This window comes from Polyodon spathula, chromosome 5 (genome assembly GCF_017654505.1).
Source record: "Polyodon spathula isolate WHYD16114869_AA chromosome 5, ASM1765450v1, whole genome shotgun sequence".
Classification (NCBI taxonomy): domain Eukaryota; kingdom Metazoa; phylum Chordata; class Actinopteri; order Acipenseriformes; family Polyodontidae; genus Polyodon; species Polyodon spathula.
This window is the reverse complement of record NC_054538.1, coordinates 13064767-13087760: the sequence shown is the minus strand read 5'-3', so window position 1 is coordinate 13087760 and position 22994 is coordinate 13064767. Positions and strand designations below refer to the sequence as shown.

Sequence of the window (22994 nt, the reverse complement as noted above, 5' to 3'; positions counted from 1 at the left end):
ACTATTGACTTGATCTTAACAGTGGCTGATCCATGAAAACCAATATCTGAAACAGTGCCTTTGAGTCTCTTTAGATTATTTGTGTCCTTAAAAGTAAGCAAAATGGCGCTTTGTTTTTATATTTAAACTGTAACAGATCCACCACTGTTTAGATTGAAAAGTTTCTGTCTTTACAGCTGGTACTCAACTGTTTTTATATGATTCTTTCAACAACTTTCCTGAAAGAACTAAGTACAGCAATCCATTCAGTCTTTCATTTTTAGGTAGTACCCTCCCTGGCGTTTACAGATTTTTACTGATATGCACTACCTAAACTCGCATGCACTGATACGAATTTGTTCTGCTACATGTTTAGATCAAAATAATACACCCCATTGTCTTTACAATTGTTAGCCAGCTGTTTTCTGTGATTCATATATATGTTGTTTAACCACTGGCCATATCAGTGAGACAGACCGTTTTCACATATCCATTTTACTTCATGTCATTCCACTAACATTGTAGTCTTGGGAAATATTTCTACTTTATTTTTGACAGTTGTGGGCATAGGAAATCCCAAGAGCTATAGCATGTCATTCTGTGCTCGCAATAATGCTGCCCTGTTATTCTTCTGGCTAAAATATTGTTTAAAGTAATTAGAGGGTTTTTGGGTGTGTTTCCGTTTGTTTCAGTGTAGCAAAATGACCTCATATGAATGAATTGCACGAGCCAGATGTTCTCATATAGTATGATATGCTGCCCAAGTAACAAGATAATGCAAATAATAGAAACTATTGCAGTGATTTTGCTTCAAAAGACTTCTAGTTAAAGTTTAAAAAGGAAGATTTAGAACATTTGAACTAGTAATAACTTTCCCAACGCAGTGCATTACTTTAAAAAAGAGTTTGGGTTTTCAGGTTTATTCTTCTGTGGATAATGCAGGACAAGTTAAAAGCAATTGGGGCTGTCAACACCTATGTGATTCTAAGAAAAAATAAAGGCATTTCTTCAAAAGAAAAAAAAAAAAAAGCAGATGATTGCCTTACAAAAGCATGTGCACATTCCAGCGTTTCCCAGTTGGCTGATTTGCAAGTAAGAATGTCACGGTTTTAAACACCTGTTCTGATTCCTACTGTTCTACAAACCATTTCTAAAACGGCTTGAGTAAATTAAAAAAAAAAAAAAAAAAAAAAAAAATAAACCATTTATTTTATTAAAATAAAGTGTATTTCCTATCACCTTTAACAATGTAACACTCCTTTAGTGAATCCTTGATCTCTCTAAATGATTGTTTAATAACATATGTTACTGAAACAATAAAATGTTAAAGCTGGTCAGTAATTATCCAAATATGAAACAAGCAATACACATAATAATTAGGCTTGTAACAATATTACCGATTTGTTATCGTCGATTGGGACCCGACGATAACAAATCAGTAATATTTTAATGAAATCGAATGTTCTATGAAATTAAAATATATAAATTATATTAATATATTAATATAAAATATTAATTTGCTGTCAAGAAAGTCATCTGTTATTGCTAAAACAAGCTACTGAGAATATGAACAAACACAGGATGATGATGCAGAGATCAGCGTTACCTGCTCTGTTAATGTATTTTATAGATTATTATTTTGTTTTAAATCAGTCCCAACTGTAGCCGTCTGTCTTGGGCGAAACTAATAATATTTAACATTACTACGTTGTCACGTGCCACTGTTAAAGAAAAAGTGTGTGTGTGTGTGTGTGTGTGTGTGTGTATATAGAAAGTCTACAACCCCTTGAACTTTTTTCACATTTTGTTGTGTCAGTGTCTCAGAGTTTCATGCATTTAAATGAGGATTTTTTCCACTTATCTACACACCATACTCCACACTGTTAAGGGAGAAAACAAGTTTTATTGAGAAAAAGATTATATGTTAAAAATATAAATCTGAAATATCATAATTGGATAAGTCTCCACCCCCCTGAGTTAATACTTTGTGGAAGCACCTTTGGCAGCAATTATAGCTGTGAGTCTGTTGGGATAGATCTCTACCAACTTTGCACACCTAGATTTGGCAATGTTTGACCATTCTTCTTTACAAAACTGTTAAAGCTCTGTCAAGTTCCTTGGGGAGCGTTGATGGACAGCAATCTTCAAGTAATGCCACAAATTTTCGATTGGATTTAGGTCGGGGCTCTGACTGAGCAACTCAAGGACATTTACATTTTTGTTCCTTAGCCAATCCAGTGTAGATTTGGCTGTGTGCTTTGGGTCATTGTCATGCTGAAAGGTGAACTTCTGTCCCAGTTTCAGCATCTTGCAGAGGGCAGCAGGTTTTCCTCAAGGACTTCTCTGTACTTTGCTCCATTCATTTTCCCTTCTATCCTGACAAGTGCCCCAGTCTCTGCCAATGAGAAACATCCCCATAACATGATGCTGCCACCACCATGCTTCACAGTAGCGATGGTGTTCTTTGAGTGATGTGTGTGTTGGGTTTGTGCCAAACACAGCGCTTTGAATTTAGGCCAAAAAGTTCAATTTTTGTTTCCTCAGACCACAAAACTTTTTGCCACATGGTTACAGAAAGTGTTTTTTTAGATACTTAAATGGGATTCAAGATGGTCTTTCTTGAGAAAATACAGGCCAGATTTGTGGAGTGCTTGGGATATTGTTGTCACATGCACACTTTGACCAGTCTTGGCCATAAAAGTCTGTAGCTCTTGCAAAGTTGCCATTGGCCTCTTGGTAGCCTCTCTAATCAGTCTCCTTCTTGCTCGGTCATCCAGTTTGGAGGGACAGCCTGATTTAGGCAGGGTCTTGGTGGTGCCATACACTTTCCACTGCTTAATAATCGTCTTGACCGTGCTCCAAGGGATATTCAAGGCCTTTGATATTGTTTTCATACCCATCCCCTGATCTGTGCCTTTCAACAACTTTATCCCGGAGTTCTTTTGAATGCTCCTTGGTGCTCATGGTTGAGTCTTTGCTTTGTAATGCACTACCCAGAAGAGGAAATCTACAGGAACTGCTGAATTTATCCTGAAATCATGTGATTCACTACAATTTAACACCGGTGGAGGCCACTTGACTTGGTTTGTGATTTTGAAGGCGATTGGTTACACCTGAGCTAATTTAGGATTGCTATTACAAGGAGGGTGGACACTTATCCAACCAAGCTATTTCGGTTTTTATTTTTAATTAATTTTCTACAAATTTCTAGAATTTTTTTTAACTTGGAAGGTATGGGGTAGGATGTGTAGATCAATGAAAAAAACTATTTAAATGCATTTTTATTCCAGGCTATAAGGCAACAAAAGGTAAAAATTTTGAAAGGGGGTGTAGACTTTCTATAGGCACTATATATATATATATATATATATATATATATATATATATATATATATATATATATATATATATATATATATATATATTATTACTTTTTTTTTGTTTTGTTTTTGTTTTTGATTGCTGTCTCAGTCTAAATGCTGCTGGATCGTAGCTCGATGTATGTGATCCAATGAAACATTGCAGGTTGTACAAAATAGTTTGCCACCAGTAGAATGCAAAATTGCTGTACACGATCCGCTGCAGTAATTATTGTAGATTTTTTTTTTTAATTTTTTTATTATTATTATTATTATTATTCATTTTGGACACTCGCAAAATGTTCACTTGCTTAACAATATCAGTTGAGATCTCCTAGGATACTAAACCTGCTCCTTATGCCCATATCTACCAATCAGTGAGGAGAGCCCAGAGTGGTTATTGGCTGCTGTTAAGTGTCAATCAATATATCCTGTCCAGTTTTCTTTTTGAAATTGAAACAAGTTTAAAATCACATCAGGAACCTGGACCAATACACATAACTTAACTGGATTTAAGTGCAGGGTAAAAGTACACAAATAGACAGTTTCCACTGCAGAAAAGGGTAGGCAACTTCTAATACACAGTTTGGAAAAATGACGATGTAGTTGTATTCATTGAAGGTAATGCAAATCTCAGTGGCTATGCAAAGTCATGTAAAGTTTTGATTAAAATATGACATCAATGAGAGACCATAATGTTAATATAGTTTTCAAACCTTGTTTTTTTTTTCTCTTTAGACAGTGCGGTTGATTTTTATTCTTCTCAATTTATCTTTATGTTTACACTGGAAATTTGTCAGATTTTACCCAAAACAAGGAAAAGGCTAGTGACGGCAGGAATATGAAAATTGGACAGTGCTATATTTAAATGCCAATGTATTTGAATGTGTCTTAAAACATCAGGATTTGTTTGTTTCTATAAAAAGAGGACTTATTGTTCCTTTAAACTGCTAATGTGAGGTAAGTTTTTTTTTTTTTTTTTTTTTTTTTTTTAAAGCATTTTAACTCGATAGTGATCGATAATCGTCATTAGAATTTGCATGATAACACTATGTAACACAATTTTTGTTCCTGGGTAGTAAGTGTTATTTCCTAATTGCTTATGCCTAAATACAGTATAATCGTAAATCTTGAAAAACTACTCACTTCTAAATCTTTTGTAGTCATTTTTTTATTACTTTAGTATAAATACATGTTAATTTGGATTCATATGTTCTTTTTTTCTGACTTTATGTGAACGAAAAGACACACATTTGCCCGTTTTCCCATTGAAAATAGTGATATTTTGAAATATCACTGTCCTGGTCACAAAAGCAAAGTTTGTGTGGAATAATAGCCATTTTCTATACTTTTGAGGCATAAGCAATTAGGAAATAACACTTACTACCCAGGAATTTGTTACACGATGTAATCGATGGCAATGTTAGGGTTCGATTTACAACACTAAGAATAATACAAGTCTAGAATCATATCTTATTGTAAAATACGCCTTAAAACACACATTTACTTAGCATGAATTTAATCTTAATTCAATTTAATTATTTTTGGAGCTCCAATAGATAAAAAGACAGTAATTAATTTGGATGAGTGGTGAAACTATAAGGTGTATATCTGAAGACATGTTATTTTTCTTCCAATGCCTCTGTTGCTTATTATTGCACTGCTAAATTAATTGGGGTTTGTACAAAGGGTGTTGGTTTATTTGCAATACTGGTGCACTGTAGGTGTCAGTTCAGTGTACATGAATTGTGTAATCAATCAACAGTAGACGGCAGTCGCTATTATTTGTGCAGCCGTTCATTGGAAAGTACACCTCAATCCTTTGAACTTGGAGGAGTTGTCTCTCAAATCAATCACACATGTTCTGGAGTATGCATTGAATTGACCAATATATCTGAAATAAATCACTGTCTCAGGAGAATGCTTTTGACTCTAACACAATATGAAATCCACTACTATTAACATGAAACCTTATTACACAAGCACTGAAACCACAGCGTACTTAAAATAATAGTATTTTCAAGTTACTTTGCAAGTGCAATTTTTGAAGTAATGAGTTTTGAAAAAAAAAATGCGACCTCAATTTTTACATCTTAGCAAGAGTAAATTAAATTGGAAAATAGAGTTTTGGTAATCATGCATCTTAAGTTCCATCAACTGGGAAAAGGTTCCTTACATTCTTTCTGTGTACGGGTTCATCTGTTATACATAAAGCTAAAAATAAATAAATAAATAAATAAAAGAACAAGCTCCAAATGCAGAATTGTCAAAAACTACAAAAGTGTTAAATGGTAAATCAACCAACCAACCCGTTGGATTATTGAGAGATTATCATAAATGTGCTTAATATTGAAGTGTGTATATTGTTAAAATTATGCAATACTTATAGATTTTCACTATATACAGTAAAATAGAAATAGTTGTTTTAATGTGCAACACAGGCACACAGAATAAATAATCTATAAGAACAGCTTTCCTATCAGTCTTTCAGGCACTTCTTTAATACACAAGAATGTAATAATAGAGCTTTCTGTCTCAACAAAATGCAGTACGTAAAATGGTAACCGCTCTGATATTATCCCTAAAGAAGCTGCTAGTCAAGGGCTGTTGTGTGAGCTATCCTCTCTCTCAACCATCACAGCACAAGTGTGCTTAAGTGCCTTCTGCTCATGCTCCTGTGTTTCTAGGTTACCTGGTGATGGAAAATCCCCCATGGCAGCAGTGACACAGATAAATAGATTACACTGCACTGCAGCTTCCCAGTGCAATTTAAAGATATATTATCTTTGTCTGCCCAGTTAATCATGCAGTGCAACGAGGCTGAATAATGCAAAACTATTCCCCATGTGGCACATGCTGCAGTGCACACACACACGCATACACACACACACATACACACACACACACTCATACGCATGTACACGCATGTACACACCCACAGACACACACACACACACACACACACACACAATCACGCACACACACGCACTCACACACACAAAAGTGAAAAAAGTGAGTTACCAATCAATGTCAGTGGTGGATTTTGTTCGCCGAAAAAAGTCAGCTGCTTAAATCCCACTCAAGCAGAAACTATGTAAGTTGCCTGAAATCTAATAATAATAATCAGTAGTGGGTTTCATTAACATACACACTATATAGAATCACGTTAAGTACTAAAAATAACCTGCTTAACAATGTGAAAAGCTCTTGGCATGGCTTAATGTGCTGAAGTACAAAACAAATGCTTAGAAACAAACTGCAGATATCAAGCTTAACACTTCATAATACTATCCTAAAATAAATCATACCTATGTAATTAAACTACACAGATTAAAAAAAGGGGGAGAGTCGTGCTGATTTATTTTGGCACTGGTTTGTAATAAATTCGCGGGCGATGTACGTCTTGGGACAATATATAAAGGTATGTTATATGTATTGCACATATTGGTGTTTAATTACAGCTGAATTTTATTATGCGGCCCACCACCCAGTGTCCCATCTGTTAAGTGGCTCTCCTTGAACAAAACTTTGGGAACCCCTGGTCTACAACATAACAAAGTCATTTTCAGAAATCCCAAAAAACATAAATCACAGTCTGACAGCTGCCAGTACCAAACAAAATAGATAATTTTGCTTTGATTAAGGTAAGCTAAAAAATGTGAATAACAAACACACACCCCAGTGCTCTCCAAATGATTTTATTTAATCTTTTAAAAGCTCATGCAAAAGCAGTTTTCCAGAGAGGAATAAAAACAATGTAATTGTATAAAACTGGCAAGAAACTACTCAGGACAATAATTGAACCGTTGTTTCATTCGAGTTTTGCCTTTTCTCTTGCTTTTAAAATAGCATCTTCTCTGTGGAGAGCTTCACAGTACCAATGAGTTCAGCATTAAACTCCACTTTTCCCACACAGTGCCTGCTCTAAAATTAGAAACACTCACACATAATGGAATTTGACATTGAAGGACTCCCTAGTAAATAACTTGGATGCTTTTATTTTTTTCTTTTTGGTTGTGCTACTGTAGATAGGTGCTGATGTTTCTTGGCAGCCCTCCATTGTGAATGAAAAAGATCACGTTGTTAAACAGAATTGATGTGTAGGGGGAAAAAAAAGCACATCGCTGCCTTGATCGATAACTGGCAGATACATCACTTAGATTGAGGGACCAATATGCTATGGTGATGACAAAGGTTTACGGTCCTATTTTAAATCCAGGGCATTTAAAATGGGTTCATACATAAAGTAAAATTCTGTGACACTCAACATATTGCTGACATTGCCGTGGCGTGATGTGCATGTATCTCCTCTCTAAAACTTGTAAATAATAAAAAAATAATAAACTGTATACATAACACAGACAAGTAGGCAAACACTGTGAAGTATGGAAAGTACTCAGTAGGATGTTCTGTAAGTGGTATGTATATTGATGCACAAGCAGTGAGGGTTGTTCATGGAGTTAATGGACTGGAAAGCTGGCCTTCTCAAGTAGTTGAGAGATGGAAGGGGAGGTTACTTTCTTTCTTTGCTTGCTTTGCTGGTTGAAGGAGCCGAGAGTCTGGGGTCATTTTCACATGGGGGAAATCACATGCCCTTTGAAACAAATACCTAAATGTGACTCGACTAGCATGGTCAAAAAGTGTTTCTGTTTTAATGATAACGAGAATAACTTAACAGAAACAATTTAATAAATTCACACTATCAACCCTGGCTTGATAGAATCTTAAAATATGTTAAGTTTTTCTGGAGACTTCTGAAGATATTTTTAAGACATTTCCTGGTGTATTTCAATCTACAAAAAATTCTTGAAAAGCTGCCAGAAAAAAAAAAAAAAGCCCTTCAAAGTTGCCTGGTGTTACATGGCCTTTAGACAAATTACAGAAGTGCCCTGTATGTAAAGTTTTTTTTTTTTTTTCTTTTCTAAATAGCCATCAGTGTTACTAAGAGAAAAAAAAAAAAACATTTACCATTTTAAAACAAATAAGAAACCACTGCAGACTACTTACAGGCCCCTATAGTGACATTTTGTCATTGAAAATCTAGTTTGTTTGGTTTTTTTTTCGAAAACCTCAAACATTGTAACTGAGATTGGACAGTCATCTAATTAAAGCTTGTATCATTTTTATTCCAAATCCACCTTTAATGCAGTATTAGAAATGGAAGCCAACACTTGATTGTAGGGTGCTGAAAGCAATCTGTGGTTCAGCCAATTTAATGAAACTGATGGTGAAAACAGCTTTCTTATGATGTAAGCTAAATGTAATTCTTTACCTTTGCACAGAGATTCTTTTGGGATCATATCTTTTTGATTATTATTTCTCTTGTACTCAACAGAGCATTCATTTAATTAAAGTGTGAAGATTATCAGGTGATAAAAAAAAAAAAAAATGTAACTAACTTCTTACTTTCTATCCCATTTGGGTTGCATGCTTTAAAAAAAAATACAGACCACATTGTAATATATAGTAAGACAGTACCTTTCAGTGACTTCAGCAAATATGGTTGTGATAGCCTATCATAAAAGGAAATATGCTTTGTTTTCAAGTCTATACACATGTTTTTAGTTTGAGACATTCTGTGCTATAACAACATAACTGCAGTCCTGTGGGATTTAGGGTTTACTAGTATGACTTTATCACTTTGTCAGGTGTAGAAGTTATATGAAATTATTCAAGTCTTCATTAAGCTTAGCATGAATTGATTTCTTTATCCAGCTGTAGACTACGAACTTTCTAGATGCGTGTGACTATTAAATTGTCAGCCGCAGTGATGACTCATTCTTGAGTTTGTACTTACTGTACCTGGGGATGTCTGTGCTTTTTGTTTCCAATACCTCCATGTGTCAGCCTTGCAAATACATAGTTGCAGCATCTTTACCAATGCTGTTGACCTAGCTATGAATGAAAGCCTTCAGCAAGGAGTGTATTTCAAGGCTTTCTCAATTTGAGCAATTAAGAATTCAGCCCTTGAAAGTGCTTAAATGCTGATGCTTGTTGTCCTCAGCTCATTTTACAGTCTTACCATGCCAGGTCTATCATCAAATCCTACTTTGTTCTGTTCTGCAGTACACTGACATCATCAATTAGCAGTACAGTACTGGTCTCCGGGGACCCCAAAAAAGCAACTGGGTAGAAAAAAAGTAGAAGAGATACCAAAGAAAACATATTACACTGCAGGGGTTTCTTTAAACAGAAAAGAGCAGTAAGAATGAGCAGTTATTACAAACTCATGTGTATATTGTTGTTAAATTGTACTCATTAGTAATTGTTTAAATCTGGTCCCCTTCCTCCCGAATTTACTGTTGCTTGGTGTTTTCACTTATGGTTTGCTTCCAGGTGCACTGAGGCAATTCAATTTGACAGCTAACCAAAGTGGGTGAGGTGAGGGACGTCTGGGTTGCTTTACTTTCACATATATGAGATTCAGTTCGTTTGCAGATGCTTGGATCCCTTCAATTATTTCTGAACTAGCTGGTTTCACATTGCATTGTGTGCAGATGTTGACATCAATGTTGTATTGGATGTAGCCAATATCAGATGTTTTATGCAAACGGACACTGATATTCAAATATCTTGCATATATTCGCAAAATCTGTGAAATTTAAAAGAGCTGCAAGAAAAATGTTAATATCTCAAGGCTGTGCATATGAATACATTTAAATGAATCTAAACAGGAAATTAATTTCAACTCAGACTACACCAACTGTGTATTTGAGTATGATGTTGAAAGAGCAACTTTACTAAAAAGGAGATTATAATAATAGCTGACATTGTCTTAGAAAATGAAGAACATTTTTTAATGTATGTTTTCATATTTAGGTTGAATCGGTACGGTTAGTTTCCCAAGCAGGCTGCTTTGTTCTCACATTTTACACCAAACGACTGAACTATACCAAGTTAATAGTTTATATTTATCAATTAACTAAATGCAAAGTGAGTGAACAGAAGAAAAATCTAAATCAAATCCATATTTGGTGTGACCACCCTTTGCCTTCAAAACAGCATCAGTTCTTCTAGGTACACTAGGCATATAGTCAGGTGTATGATTAAACAATTATACCAAACAGGTGCTAATGATCATCAATTCAATATGTAGGTTGAAACACAATCATTAACTGAAACAGAAACAGCTGTGTAGGAGGAATAAAACTGGGTGAGGAACAGCCAAACTCAGCTAACAAGATGAGGTTGCTGAAGACAGTTTACTGTCAAAAGTCATACACCATGGCAAGACTGAGCACAGCAACAAGACACAAGGTAGTTATACTGCATCAGCAAGGTCTCTCCCAGGCAGAAATTTCAAGGCAGACAGGGGTTTCCAGGTGTGCTGTCCAAGTTCTTTTGAAGAAGCACAAAGAAACGGACAACGTTGAGGACCGTTGATGCAGTGGTCGGTCAAGGAAACTTACTGCAGCAGATGAAAGACACATCATGCTTACTTCCCTTCGCAATCGGAAGATGTCCAGCAATGCCATCAGCTCAGAATTGGCAGAAAACAGTGGCACCCTGGTACACCCATCTACTGTCCGGGGAAGTCTGGTCAGAAGTGGCCTTCATGGAAGACTTGCGGCCAAAAAGCCATACCTCCGATGTGGAAACAAGGCCAAGCGACTGGAAACACTGGGGTGCAGCCAAGTGACTCAACTATGCACGAAAACACAGGAACTGGGGTGCAGAAAAATGGCATTACATGTCTGGGATTACATGATTATTACATAATAATAATGATTACATAATACTGTCTGGGATTACATGAAGAGAGAGAAGCAATTGAGGCTGCCTAAATCCACAGAAGAACTGTGGTTAGTTCTCCAAGATGTTTGGGCCAACCTACCTGCCGAGTTCCTTCAAAAACTGTGTGCAAGTGTATCTAGAAGAATTGATGCTGTTTTGAAGGCAAAGGGTGGTCACACCAAATATTGATTTGATGTAGATTTTTCTTCTGTTCACTTACTTTGCATTTTGTTAATTGATAAATCTAAACTATTAACATGTCTATTTTTGAAAGCATTCTTACTTTACAACATTTTTTCACACCTGCCTAAAACTTTTGCACAGTACTATATATATATATATATATATATATATATATATATATATATATATATATATATATATATATATATATATTCTTATTCTGCCTGATGCTGGCAAACAGTTAAGTACATTTAAAAAGATGTGACGCTTCTGCATTATCCAGGTCCTGTGGAATGTGGAACCGTTTTTTCCCAGTTAAGAATTTATGAAGGACCCTGTTAATGAATTACTGGACACGTTACTACAAAAACCCTCTTGAAGAATACTCCTGTCAGTCCTGCGTGACATCCTGTACCACAAAACAAAATCTCTTGGTTCTGAATCTCCTAACAGTCATTTTTATTTATCTTGCAGAAGACAGGACAAAAAGCATAAATTACTAATCTTTTAAAAAGATAACATCTGCAATATGAAGACATAGATTATGCTAATAAAAAGGATATACTCTTTATAAAATGTGTGGGGCCAGTGAGAGAAAGAACCAATTCTAAAAAGCAGTGATCAGCAAAACTGTGCCTTATATATGGTCAACAACCTTTTTAAAGAGAGCATTAGCAACAGCATTGGTGCATGACTCCAGCCATTGGTGACTGAGTGACATTGGAGTGGATGATTAATTGAGAGAACCCACTCCTTGGTAATCTTGTAGCGAAGCAAGTTTGATTTGGTCTCTAGGCTGACATGTTTATGGTGCCTGTTAAGCCAAGGTGGCCAGAACCTGCCTCCCTCTTCCCTAATCCTATTTATGACTGTAAGAAAACAAGGCCTAATGTTTCCTTAATATCTATTGAGACCTTGAGAGTAGAAGCACCAGGCAAGACACAATTCAAAATCACAGTTAAATCAGGTTTTATTACTAACGTACAGGTAAAATTATACAGGGAAATGCACCACTACTAGAGTGACTTTTTAGCAAGGCATGCAACAACTTTATAGATACATTTTTTTTCTTATAATTTTGGCTACTAATAGCGATTCAATAAACCATATTGCACAGATCCATTCAAAATTGTACAATGCTTCTCTGAAATACCATTTCATGCTTTTCTGTAAGTACTTACAACTTGCAGTTTTGGTTTTGGTTTTTTATAATTTTTGTTTTTGTTGCAAAGTCTCTTGCACTAAAATGATTAGTCAACACACTTTTCACTAAGTTTTCCATTTTGATTTTGATGTTCACACTACACTTAGTGTTCAGTCAAGGAGGATTCAATTCTATAGTTTCCAGAGCACGGCCATCAGGAAGTATGGAGCACACTGTGCTGCGTTGCCTACGCAATCCATTGCAACTTGGAGCATTGCATGCCTCGACCAACAGAACAAGAAGCCTGCTGAGGCGAACAGAGTACTTGCATACAGGGTTATCGTATACTTACTCTATCATTTTCTTAAAAATGTTGCGTTGCATACATAGACGGCATGCCACTGCCTAATGCAGAGTAACAGATAATGTTAATACTTAGCTGCCAAATCTAGACAGTTGGCAATGTCAGTTCTCTTCTCCCTTTTCAAACTGTCCTGAGTCTCCAGTATAGCACAATAGATATATCCTACACCCCTCTACCCCTTCCTTGATAATCAGCAGAGAGAGAGAGAGCCCTCTTCTTTGCAATCATACATTCCTAACCAATTACCCTTGTATCTGCAAGAGATACAACATTTCCTACAGCCTAGGAGTTCCTTCATGACTGTTTTCCTGGAGTGCTGAGGGAGGCAAATCTCAGAATTAGGGATGCCATTTAAAACAATCATCAAAGAACACATGGGATGGTTATTGTTAGTTGCTCAACATACATATACAGCCATGGCCAAAAGTTTTGCATCACCTGAGGCATAATTAAAAAAAAAAAAACTATATAAACATAATTTAGATATTTTATTCGACTTCACGAAGCAAAATTAGTTAATTCTGTAGAGTGATATAAAACTTTTGGTCATAGCTGTAGACTCACAAAATTTTAGTTTTTCATTGACACTTACTGTAATTTTATATTTACAGAGATTGTAGTGCTTTTTGAAATGCATTATAATAAAAATGTCAAATAAAGTATTACTGTACCATCTGTCCTATATTATTTATTTGGATCAAGTAAGTGATAGTAAGTTTTTGTAAATGATCATTGGGTGTTTTTCTTCTGTTTTTGCTGTGTTGAATACTACTGAATACTATGGTATTGTAAAAAAAAAATGGCTCTGATCACAGTGGTGAAGTGAGTGTTTTCTAAACACTCTTACCCTTATTACTTCTGATGTGGCTAAATACATTCCATTCAATTATGAGTTAGAAACAACTGCTTAAACTGATTCTGTCAAACAATCTGGTCTTTGTAATTGTGCCAGATATGTCTTCTACTTTGTGATGCTTAACACTGTGCTCACAAACGTGGAAACACACTGACTGGGTTGGCATCTTTTCGTATGTTCCTAACCAGAATACTTTTTAGATTCAGCTTTACTTACATGCTTGGAAACATACATGGCTGCTTAGAAGTGGTGAAATTGCTCTTTTTAAATACCCATATTTTAATTAGAAGCATAATGTTCATTAGAGATGGACTCACTTTAATATATGGAAAGTTACAGGCTGGGTTTAGTCTGACTAGACCTGAGCTGGGTACAAATACTAAAGCAGAGCGAAAAGGCCATGAGTTCTGTTAAAGCTCATTGTCAATATATTGTAAAGGCTACTTACGTCCCCCGGAGAAAGAAACATAACAGTATTGGGGTTTAAGACCGTGTGTAATACTGCTAGGCAGAGTTTTTGGAAAACATCAGTCTGCGACTGCCATTTAGCTGCACTGTGCTGGAATTTTAATAACTCAATACAATTGCATGTGTGTGTCGTTGATGGTAAACATCACATACAAGCATTGTGTCATGAAAGAGAAATGTGTAGCCCACGCACACTGGAGCCCCTGTAAGCCTTATCCACAAGTACATTCACTAGATTTGACCTCTCTGTTCCGATATAAGTGATATAAGGGTGGGTATAATAAAGAAGATAACTGATCAATAAATGCTCAGTTTATTAAACATTAGCGATACTGACCTGGTGAATACAAAACAAAATCTACACAGGTGCAGTATGTACTGCTACTAGTTGTTAATGGGGGATCTCCATTAGTAATCAAATATCGGTGAACTCCGATGCTTCCTTCCCAAAGGGTTTGATTAACCTGTCCTTATCTATTACATGTAATTCTGTTCCCCCTTGTGGATATTAATTCTACTTCCACCACAAGAACAAAATAAAAGAAATGATACATATCCCAAGTAATAGAGTACTAAAATAATAACAGTAACAACAATAACAATATCTCTACACTGAGTAAGAAACCTTAAATCAAACGGCATTGAGGATAAACAATACGTTTCAAGAACAACAGGAAGTATTCACAATTCCTTGAAAGCCATGTAATCAAGAATATTTGAGACGCTATGAGGCCTGCCAAGCCACAGCTCAAGGGAATGTTTACAAGTATTAAATTCTACTTTCATTTGTGTTTCATCAGTTCCTGAAGTTCAGTCTTCACAAGGCTTGCTGGTTAAAGGGTCCCGTATTTGTTGTGCCACCCCCACCATAACACATAGAATGCTTGTCTGCAACTAGCCTTGGGCTCAATAGCTCTTGCACAACCACCTGGGCTGCAGGGTGATTCATGTGAGCCTGGTTCAAATCCCAGTGACCCCATATTGTTGTTTTTCTGCTGATTCTTCTGGATTGAGTTTAATTAAATACCTGGACTGATTAGGAGAGTGTGAGGATTAGTTTGCTGGTGCAGTGCTGTAAGCCAAAATAAACACAGCTTTGTTTCACTAATCTAATAAAGGTCCAGGAGCAGGCTGAATTGTTTCTTTCTGATGGGAACTCTGTCAGTCAGACTAGATTGAGTCGACATCAAATTGTGCAGCATGGCATTAGAGAATATTTTTCAGGCCTTTTCAGATCAGCAACTTTCTTGGTTTCTTTCTTTTTTTGGTTCAGTTTACAGTATACAGATTTAAGTTGAGTAATTCTATTATTGCTGCTGTGCATTAAATTATATAAGTAATGTATTTTGATCATTTCAGCTTTCAATTTACAATATTAATTAACCCAAATAAATTGAAGTGAATTCAATGTTCCTATTATTGAAAGAAATTGCAAGTATTAAAACGTTTTTTTTTTGTTTTTTTTTACTTCTGTAATAGGTGGGCTATGAAAATATGTGGTGCAAGAAAGAGATTCAACCATTGTGGGTGGGGGGGGGGGGATGTTTCTAAATGCTTTATACTCAAAGGAAACACAAAAACCTCAAAGTAATATAATTCTGTTTTATTATTGTTATTTTTTTCTCCAGCATATAATTTCTTCCTTGCATCTGATACAGCTTAAATTAGTTCACACAGCCATAAATGAAACATACCACAGTATTTTAGGTTCACCTGGTTCAAACATAATAATAAAAAAAAGGTAATTTGATTACACAAATCAAATCATACTTTATTTGGTAAGCTAAATCTTGTTGAACAAAGGTTTACAATGTTTTTTTTTGTAGCTCAAATGCAGTTTTTGGCGTTGGGTTTGTTTTGAACACAGCCTTTCCTTATACAGCTGCCATGGCATATTGTAGCACACGCCTTTCGGTGTTGTACGTCTGCACAGCACAGTTTGGTCCCGTTGGGTATGAGATACGAAACTGTACTTTGAGGTGTAACTGAGTCAGTGGAAACAACCTCCAGCTACAACTCACCCGGACCGCCCAGCTCTGCTATACCTGGGGAGAGGCAGTGGAAACGAGACATAAATCAGTAACTTGTTACTTGTTCTGCTATAGATTTTCACATATATTGTGTTTTTACATAATTATTTGTGATATTAAAAATAATCGCTGCATTTCTGTACTACAGCCTGTTGTTTGTTACGTCCCGCTGCGGCCCTGCGCCCAGCGTGAAGCCAGCGGCTTGAGTCGCTCCTTCCCAGGGATCAAACAACATAAGTCGGCTGACTTTGTGCTCTCCCCCCAGACTGCAATAACTTTGTTTTGGCTTGGGCCAAAATTACGAGGCTGTTGGTATAATTAAAATAATTGTTATTACTGTGTTTTGTTGAGAATTTTTTTTTTCTTTTCTCATTCAGTTTTTCTATTTTCACAGAGACTACGCGCAGGACTGTCCATATCATACCGTACCGACCAGGTGTTAAAATCACGAACCAGAACCAAACCTGTTCCAACCTTAACTACATTATGTTACTGTACACTGCATTGCTACTTGTATAATGCCTGGGTTTTATCCTTGTGACACATGCAAGGCCAGTCTGCCTGTTGAGAATAAGCACGGCAGATGCTCTTCCTGTCTGGAGAAATGCCTTTCCCGCAGCTCTACAGAGCCCTCTGCGTCCCTCACTCCGGCACAGCGCTCTTTTCCTGTCTCCCTCTGGTAGAGAGATGGCTGCATCCTCACCCCATGACTCTGTGCCAAGGGAGAGTGGACGATGCACCCGGGAAAGTAGCCAATGCAGGAAGTCGTCTTTACGGTCTTCATCATCTTCCTCCTCCCCCCCGAGAAGAACAGTCACCATTCCAAGCGATCGGTGGGCTCGGAGCAAATGGAGAAGCTCTGGGCAGCAGTTTCCCACCAACATTCAGCGCTGCCTGCCCCGTCTGTCCCCTTGGGGTCCCAGGGGGCTAGGAGTGTAGATTGGCAGCAGGACAAAGCACCGCTGTTGGATGCCTTTATTACACCAGGGCATACATTTGGTCCTGTGGTGGAGATGCTGCAGTGCTTATTTTCAAATCCACATAAAACCAGTGCACAGGAAGTACCTGCAGATCACCTTTCAGGAAACAGCGCACGAGTTCTGTTTGGCTACTGTCTAGCTCCCCTTGCCTTTTCAAAGTGCATTGGAGCTACCCTGGCCCCATTGAGACTCAAAAGTATCAGCGTGCTTGATTATCTGGCTCATTTGAGCCCAGCCTCCAGCACAGACAGAGGCCCATACGAAGCTTGTCACCAGCCACTTTCAGTGGTTGGGCCTTATGGTGAATCATGCGAAGAGCTAGCTCACACCTTCTCAGACAGCCTCCTATCTGGGAATGTGTTTTGACTCCAGGTCCATGCTGTTCACTCTGTCGAATGGCAGAGTGCAGAGAATAGCCGCCTGTCTGGAGAACTACTTCAGCTCAGCAGAGCGCTCATGGTAGTGATGTTCCAGAAACTTCTGGGCTTGATGGCAGCAGCTTCTCAGACCTACTTTTCGTCTCCTACACATGTGTTTTTCAGCCAGTGTCTCGCCACTATCGGTGTAGCACTGGGCAGTATCACCAGAAGGGAGGTCGTCACCACGGATGCGCCCAGCCTGGGCAGGGGTGTTCTGTGGAACGGCAGGGGTGCGCAAGGTGTGTGGAACCCCCCTTGCAGAATTGTTTGCAGGAGTTTAGAGGGAGACATGTGCTTATCCATATGAGCAACACAACAGTGGTGGCATACATAAACCACCAGGGTGGCCTCAGGTCTCCCAGTCTCCATCGCATAGCTCACAAGCTTTTGCTCTGGGCACAGGAGAACCTCCTCTCACTGCGGGCAGTACACTTGCCCCATGTGACAAACTGGGCAGCACGACCTCCTCTCAAGGGGAGTTTACAGTGCCTCAGAGTGGAGGCTTCAGGAGGTAACTACACAGTCGGTAATGGTTACATTTCTATTTCAGGGAACCAGGGTTATGATAACCAAATGTTTTCGTGGAAATTATTCAATTCAGTCCAATAGAATGAATTACAATTTACACAGTACTGACAGGCAAGATGTACAAGGCTGAACAAAAAACACCTCAACAATCAGAAGTTTGTGAAAAGGCTATGTCAGTTAGGGTTTCATTTAAATATACACGATGGCAGCCGTGTCCCCTTTCCTGCATTTAATGAATTCCAGCATTCATTCAGTTGACGGACATTAAGAGGTTGTGGGATACAATGCTGTAATGTTGCTGCTGTAAATATTATGGCAGCTTCGTAGGCATTATGCAATGTCTCTTAGGCTAAATAACCGGTTATTTGTGCTTTCTGAATGAACACAGATTACAAATCTGTTCACAGTGGCTAGGCAAGGGTACGCTTTATGCACAACATTCCAAGAAATTACCTTTTATGTTTTTTGAGGTTTTTTTTAAGCTAGTTAGCATGGACATATTGAAGGTCAAAGTCCACTTGCAAAAAACCACCAGCTATCAGTATAAATTTGCAGTAGAAATGTTTCTCTGCAGCTGGTGCCTCAGCAGTTATTTGTGAGGTAACCTCCACCACCATTTCCCTGATAAGGGTCATTGCAAATAGAAGAAAAATAGATTTTTGTTTACAGTATAAATCCTAATTTAAACAATACTTGCCAGGTAGCAAGGATGTGCATTTCTGTTTTTTAGATATGGACTGTTTACTGTAAATAAAGTTTAACACAAACATTTCTTTATCATGTGACAAATGATGGTTCATTAGTTTTCAAAATGTGTCTGTATGTTTGGTGTGTAATTTATGCTGCAAAAACAAACAGACTTGTCAAGAAAAAAAAAAAAGTGAACTTAGCTCCTGGTTTCAAAAAAGGCCTTTAAAACCTTTTCTAATGGCTTAAAGAAATGATTTACGCAGGATAGCTTAATGAGAAAGGCAACTGACCAAGGTCACAGAGCAATTCAGTGGCTATCTCCCTGCTCTTAGTTTGTTGGTCTGGTCCAATATACTTACTTGCATTTTGTACCAATTATCTAATTTTGATTAAAAGGACAAAGTTTTATACAGAAATGTTATTAAACTAACATGACATTAGTACAACATTATACTGGTAAATACTTTGTTCTACTCTATTACATTAGAGTTGTACAGTTCACATACAAAGGAGCACTGTTAGTACAGTACAAAATGTTAAAAAGGTTTTTAACCAAGTTGAGAAGTATTAAAGCCATAATATCATAGGGAAGATTTAAGTTATGTATGGTGTAGCTTTAGTTATGTCTGTGATATCTTAACTGGAATAAAAGTTTCTTACTTCACTTAAAATATTATATTGGCAGAAGGAATGGCAAATAATATGTTAACAAATGATTTGTTATAAGTGTTCCCCTAATATCTTGTTTCACTAGTTTAAAAAAAAATGTGCTTATTTCACTGCATTTCATGGCCTAAAAATTGGTATTTCAAGATATATTTTATGGTTCAACATAACATTTATTAAAGTTGTCACATTCAAAATTGATCATTTTCTCTAAAGCTATTATTATACAACACATTTTCCTAAATATAAATGCTAAATTGTAGAATATTTCATTTTTTCTGTTTCACCAACATTGAATTATCATACAAAATAAAAACATAAATGTAAAAATAACAAAATTGGCACGTGAAATGTCCCCTTCTTGTATTGGATAGAACCCTTAAAACCTTTATCAATAACCTCTGCTTTCTGCAGCCATTCAAAACTCCCATTAAGATAAACTGGGAGTTAGTGCTGGTACCATTCAGAGCCCTATGGTGGAGGACTGTAAAATATACCATTAAAGATGAAAATTTTACAAATGGTGCAAACCCCCCCCCCCCAAAAAAAAACACTAGGTTTGAAGCTGAACTAAAAAATATATTAAATGTGACTTCCAAAGAGCATCTGCCTTGGTATCCTTGGTGGCAATGGTTCAGTATCTTTTAGATTATGTTACACCCTCATATAAAATTGATATGCTGCATTGAATTGGTCCAGGTTAGTTCAGGGCCCACTGTTTGAATCTAGCCTTGCCTATAATGATTTAAACACATAATTTATTATTTTAAAAGAGCCCAATAGATTTAAATTCTTATGTTTTTGTTTTGTTTCGTTCCACCCTTCCATCGTTCTGACAGTATTTTGTTAGTGTATCCTTAACTGGACAAATACATTGATAATTGTAAACTACTTTCAATAGGCTGTTATACGAAAGAGTCATTTAATGTCAGCTGTTGACAGTTGTTGTCCCAGGGCCCGAAGTTGATATTAACTTGTTGAGTTTGTTTGGTGCATATCGTCCTATCGTTAGCTAGGGATCAAAGAAAGAAGAAGTGTTAAATGTTGGTGTATAGGCATTGGTACATGGGATATAAACAGGTCTGTGTCTCACGTGTGTTCAAAAATGTGTATTTTTATTTAGGCACAAGGATTGCACAGCACTTCACATGCAAGTAGAAAGTAATACTATGTGAGCACGGGGAATTGCACTTTATTCATTCACATACAGTTGTACCGCGACTCCAATTGAATGATTGATTACCAATCGAGTCTTGGTACAGCTGCATAAAAGCTGCATGTTTTCACCCACTCGGGGTTGTGTGTTCGATGAGTGGAGAACGGGATTGGAGACGGAGGTAATAATTGTGGTAAGAATAATCGTATTTTAAATATCTGCTCACCGTGTTTTGTGTAGTGTTAGTCCGTTTTGTTCTCTTTTGTTTTGGCGAATGTGCCATTTCCTGTATTTTTGTTTGTTACAACCTTTTTATTTTCTGTTCTGTTTATTTATTAAATGCTGAGCGAAAGCATTCGCTCAGCTCCACCAAACACCATCTCTCTCTGTTGCTTATTTCCTGGCTCTGGTCTGACGTCACCTACTCCGGCCGTCTTTGTGACACAACCTCAAACTCTTTAGGACTTCCAAGCACTCAGCTGACCATCAGTGGCAAGTTCTGATCATTGTTTGTAGTTAAAAATTAAGAATAGCTTTCACCTTTCAAACTGGGGGAGCTTTCACTTAAAACAGACGAGCTTCAATGTGGAATGACGACATTTTGCCCTTCTTAGTCAAAAAGTAATCACAAGCTGCTGATAAAAACGTACACCTCAGTTACAAAATTAATTCTATACTTAGTTGTTTTATTCTAGTTTTTTTAATGTTAACAGTTTTTTGCCTTTCAAAAATAGGAGTTAATTGAAGAGCAATTGCTTTGAAAATATATTCCAAGTTTAGAATCTGAGCTATTATTAGAACAAAGGACTTCTTTATAGGCCTTCTTTTAGAATGATTTCAGTTTAGGGAAGTGGCAGGCTTCAGGATCCGTGCTTTAACGAGGAGGCATAAGGCCCAAGTTTACTGCACAGCAGTGTCTGCTTATAATACTGGGTAGGTGTGACAGAGACAGAATGATTCCTGGTGATAATTCTCCCTCCTGACCTGTGAGGGCGCTGTGTAAAGGGAACAGAATACCCTAGACTGGATGGCCAGATTCATTCCCAGGGTTAGACGGAAGTTGACCATCTAGAAAAGGGGAAGAGCTACAGTACACTAAAGCATCGACCCGGAAGGGAAACGATGTGGCAGCCACGGATTGGAGGAGTGGTTTCACTTGTTAACCGAGGGGTCATGATTGACGGTATATAAGGAGACATAGCGAGGTGATCTGTTCCTTTGTTATGGTTAACGCAAAACTGGAAAGAGACCCATATTGTAGTCGTGAGTGTTTTGTTTGTTGTGTCTAAAAACGATTTATTTGTTGTTATTAGATGGCTAACATGATCCAGAGCTGTCGCTAAAGGCCAGCACCAAACCCGGACAGCATTGCACTTGTGTCACGATTAACTGTATTTGCACCACGAGCACTATAGCACTCACTGTGGACTTGTGTTTGTGTTTTGTGTTACGTGTGGGTGTTTAAGATTGGGACTATTAAACCAACCTGTGGATTATAATAGAGCAATACACATTTCTGTATTGCTTGTTTTCATTATTATTTACTGTCTTTTTGTCATCAGACCATTGGAATACAAATAATACCTGGATTATTGTTGTCTGTCTGTTTATTGATCACTGCTGCGTTCCTGCAACTGCACACTGTTAACCACTTTGCCACAGTAGGGTATATTTCCAAGCCTGTATGTGCTCAGTTGTGTGGAAAAGACTACCCATGTTAGAGACACACCTCAGGGTGCTTTTTGTGTGGCTTTTTTAACGCTGTTGCTAGGTTGCACAAATTGCAGGCCCTTACCTAGAATTTGACTAGAAACAGGATGTGCAACTTGTTTCTCTTTTGCGGTGGTAGAAGGTGCTAATTTAAATACACAGGAAGTGCAGCAAGGTCATATTAGTGTGACGAGAGACTGAGAGAGAGTGAAAGAGAGTAGAGAGAGAGGCAGAGAAAAAAGAGAGAGACACACGGCAGGTCGCGTGCAAATCACGTGCAGGCTTATCCAAACTATTAGACAAGCGGAGAACAGTTCTGGAAACTGTCCCTATCATGGTAGGTTAAGCGTGAAGCTCTTTTTTAAAATCTGATTTACTTCTTTTGAAGAAATAGTACACTTGATTTCCACTATAGCCTCCAGTAGGCCTTTTTTAATCCTAATACATTTAAGATGCAAGCTGTGGGTTAAGTCTTTCGCTGTCAAGCGGTCTGATTTGGGTGTTTGGGAGCATTACATATTTTCCACCAGTTTGAATATTGTGTAGGACTTCAGTACCAATGTAGTCTATAGGTTATTGCAGCTATAGTTTTTAAGTAGTTGGTCTCTATTGTAGACCAACTGTAGTGGTGTAAGATTAAGCATTAAATAATGACCTTTTATTTTTAAGATTATAATTTACCTCTGTGGAAACTCTAAATAATACAATCAAGCACACTGAATGACCAA

At 37.2% G+C, this 22994-nt stretch overlaps 1 protein-coding gene across 6 annotated transcripts in view; it reads left to right on the top strand.

The window, feature by feature from the left end:
• LOC121315581 (DNA (cytosine-5)-methyltransferase 3A-like) overlaps positions 1 to 22994 on the top strand; it is a 177592-nt gene that overhangs the window by 28262 nt on the left and 126336 nt on the right. Inside the window, exon 1 of one of the 6 annotated variants that reach the window (XM_041249799.1) lies at positions 22486 to 22603. The exons of the other annotated variants lie outside the window; for them this stretch is intronic. Within the exon in view, the coding sequence (XP_041105733.1) occupies positions 22601 to 22603 (3 nt within the window). The 5' untranslated portion in view covers positions 22486 to 22600. Of the gene's footprint in view, positions 1 to 22485; positions 22604 to 22994 lie in introns of those variants that run through there. 6 annotated transcript variants of the gene reach the window in all.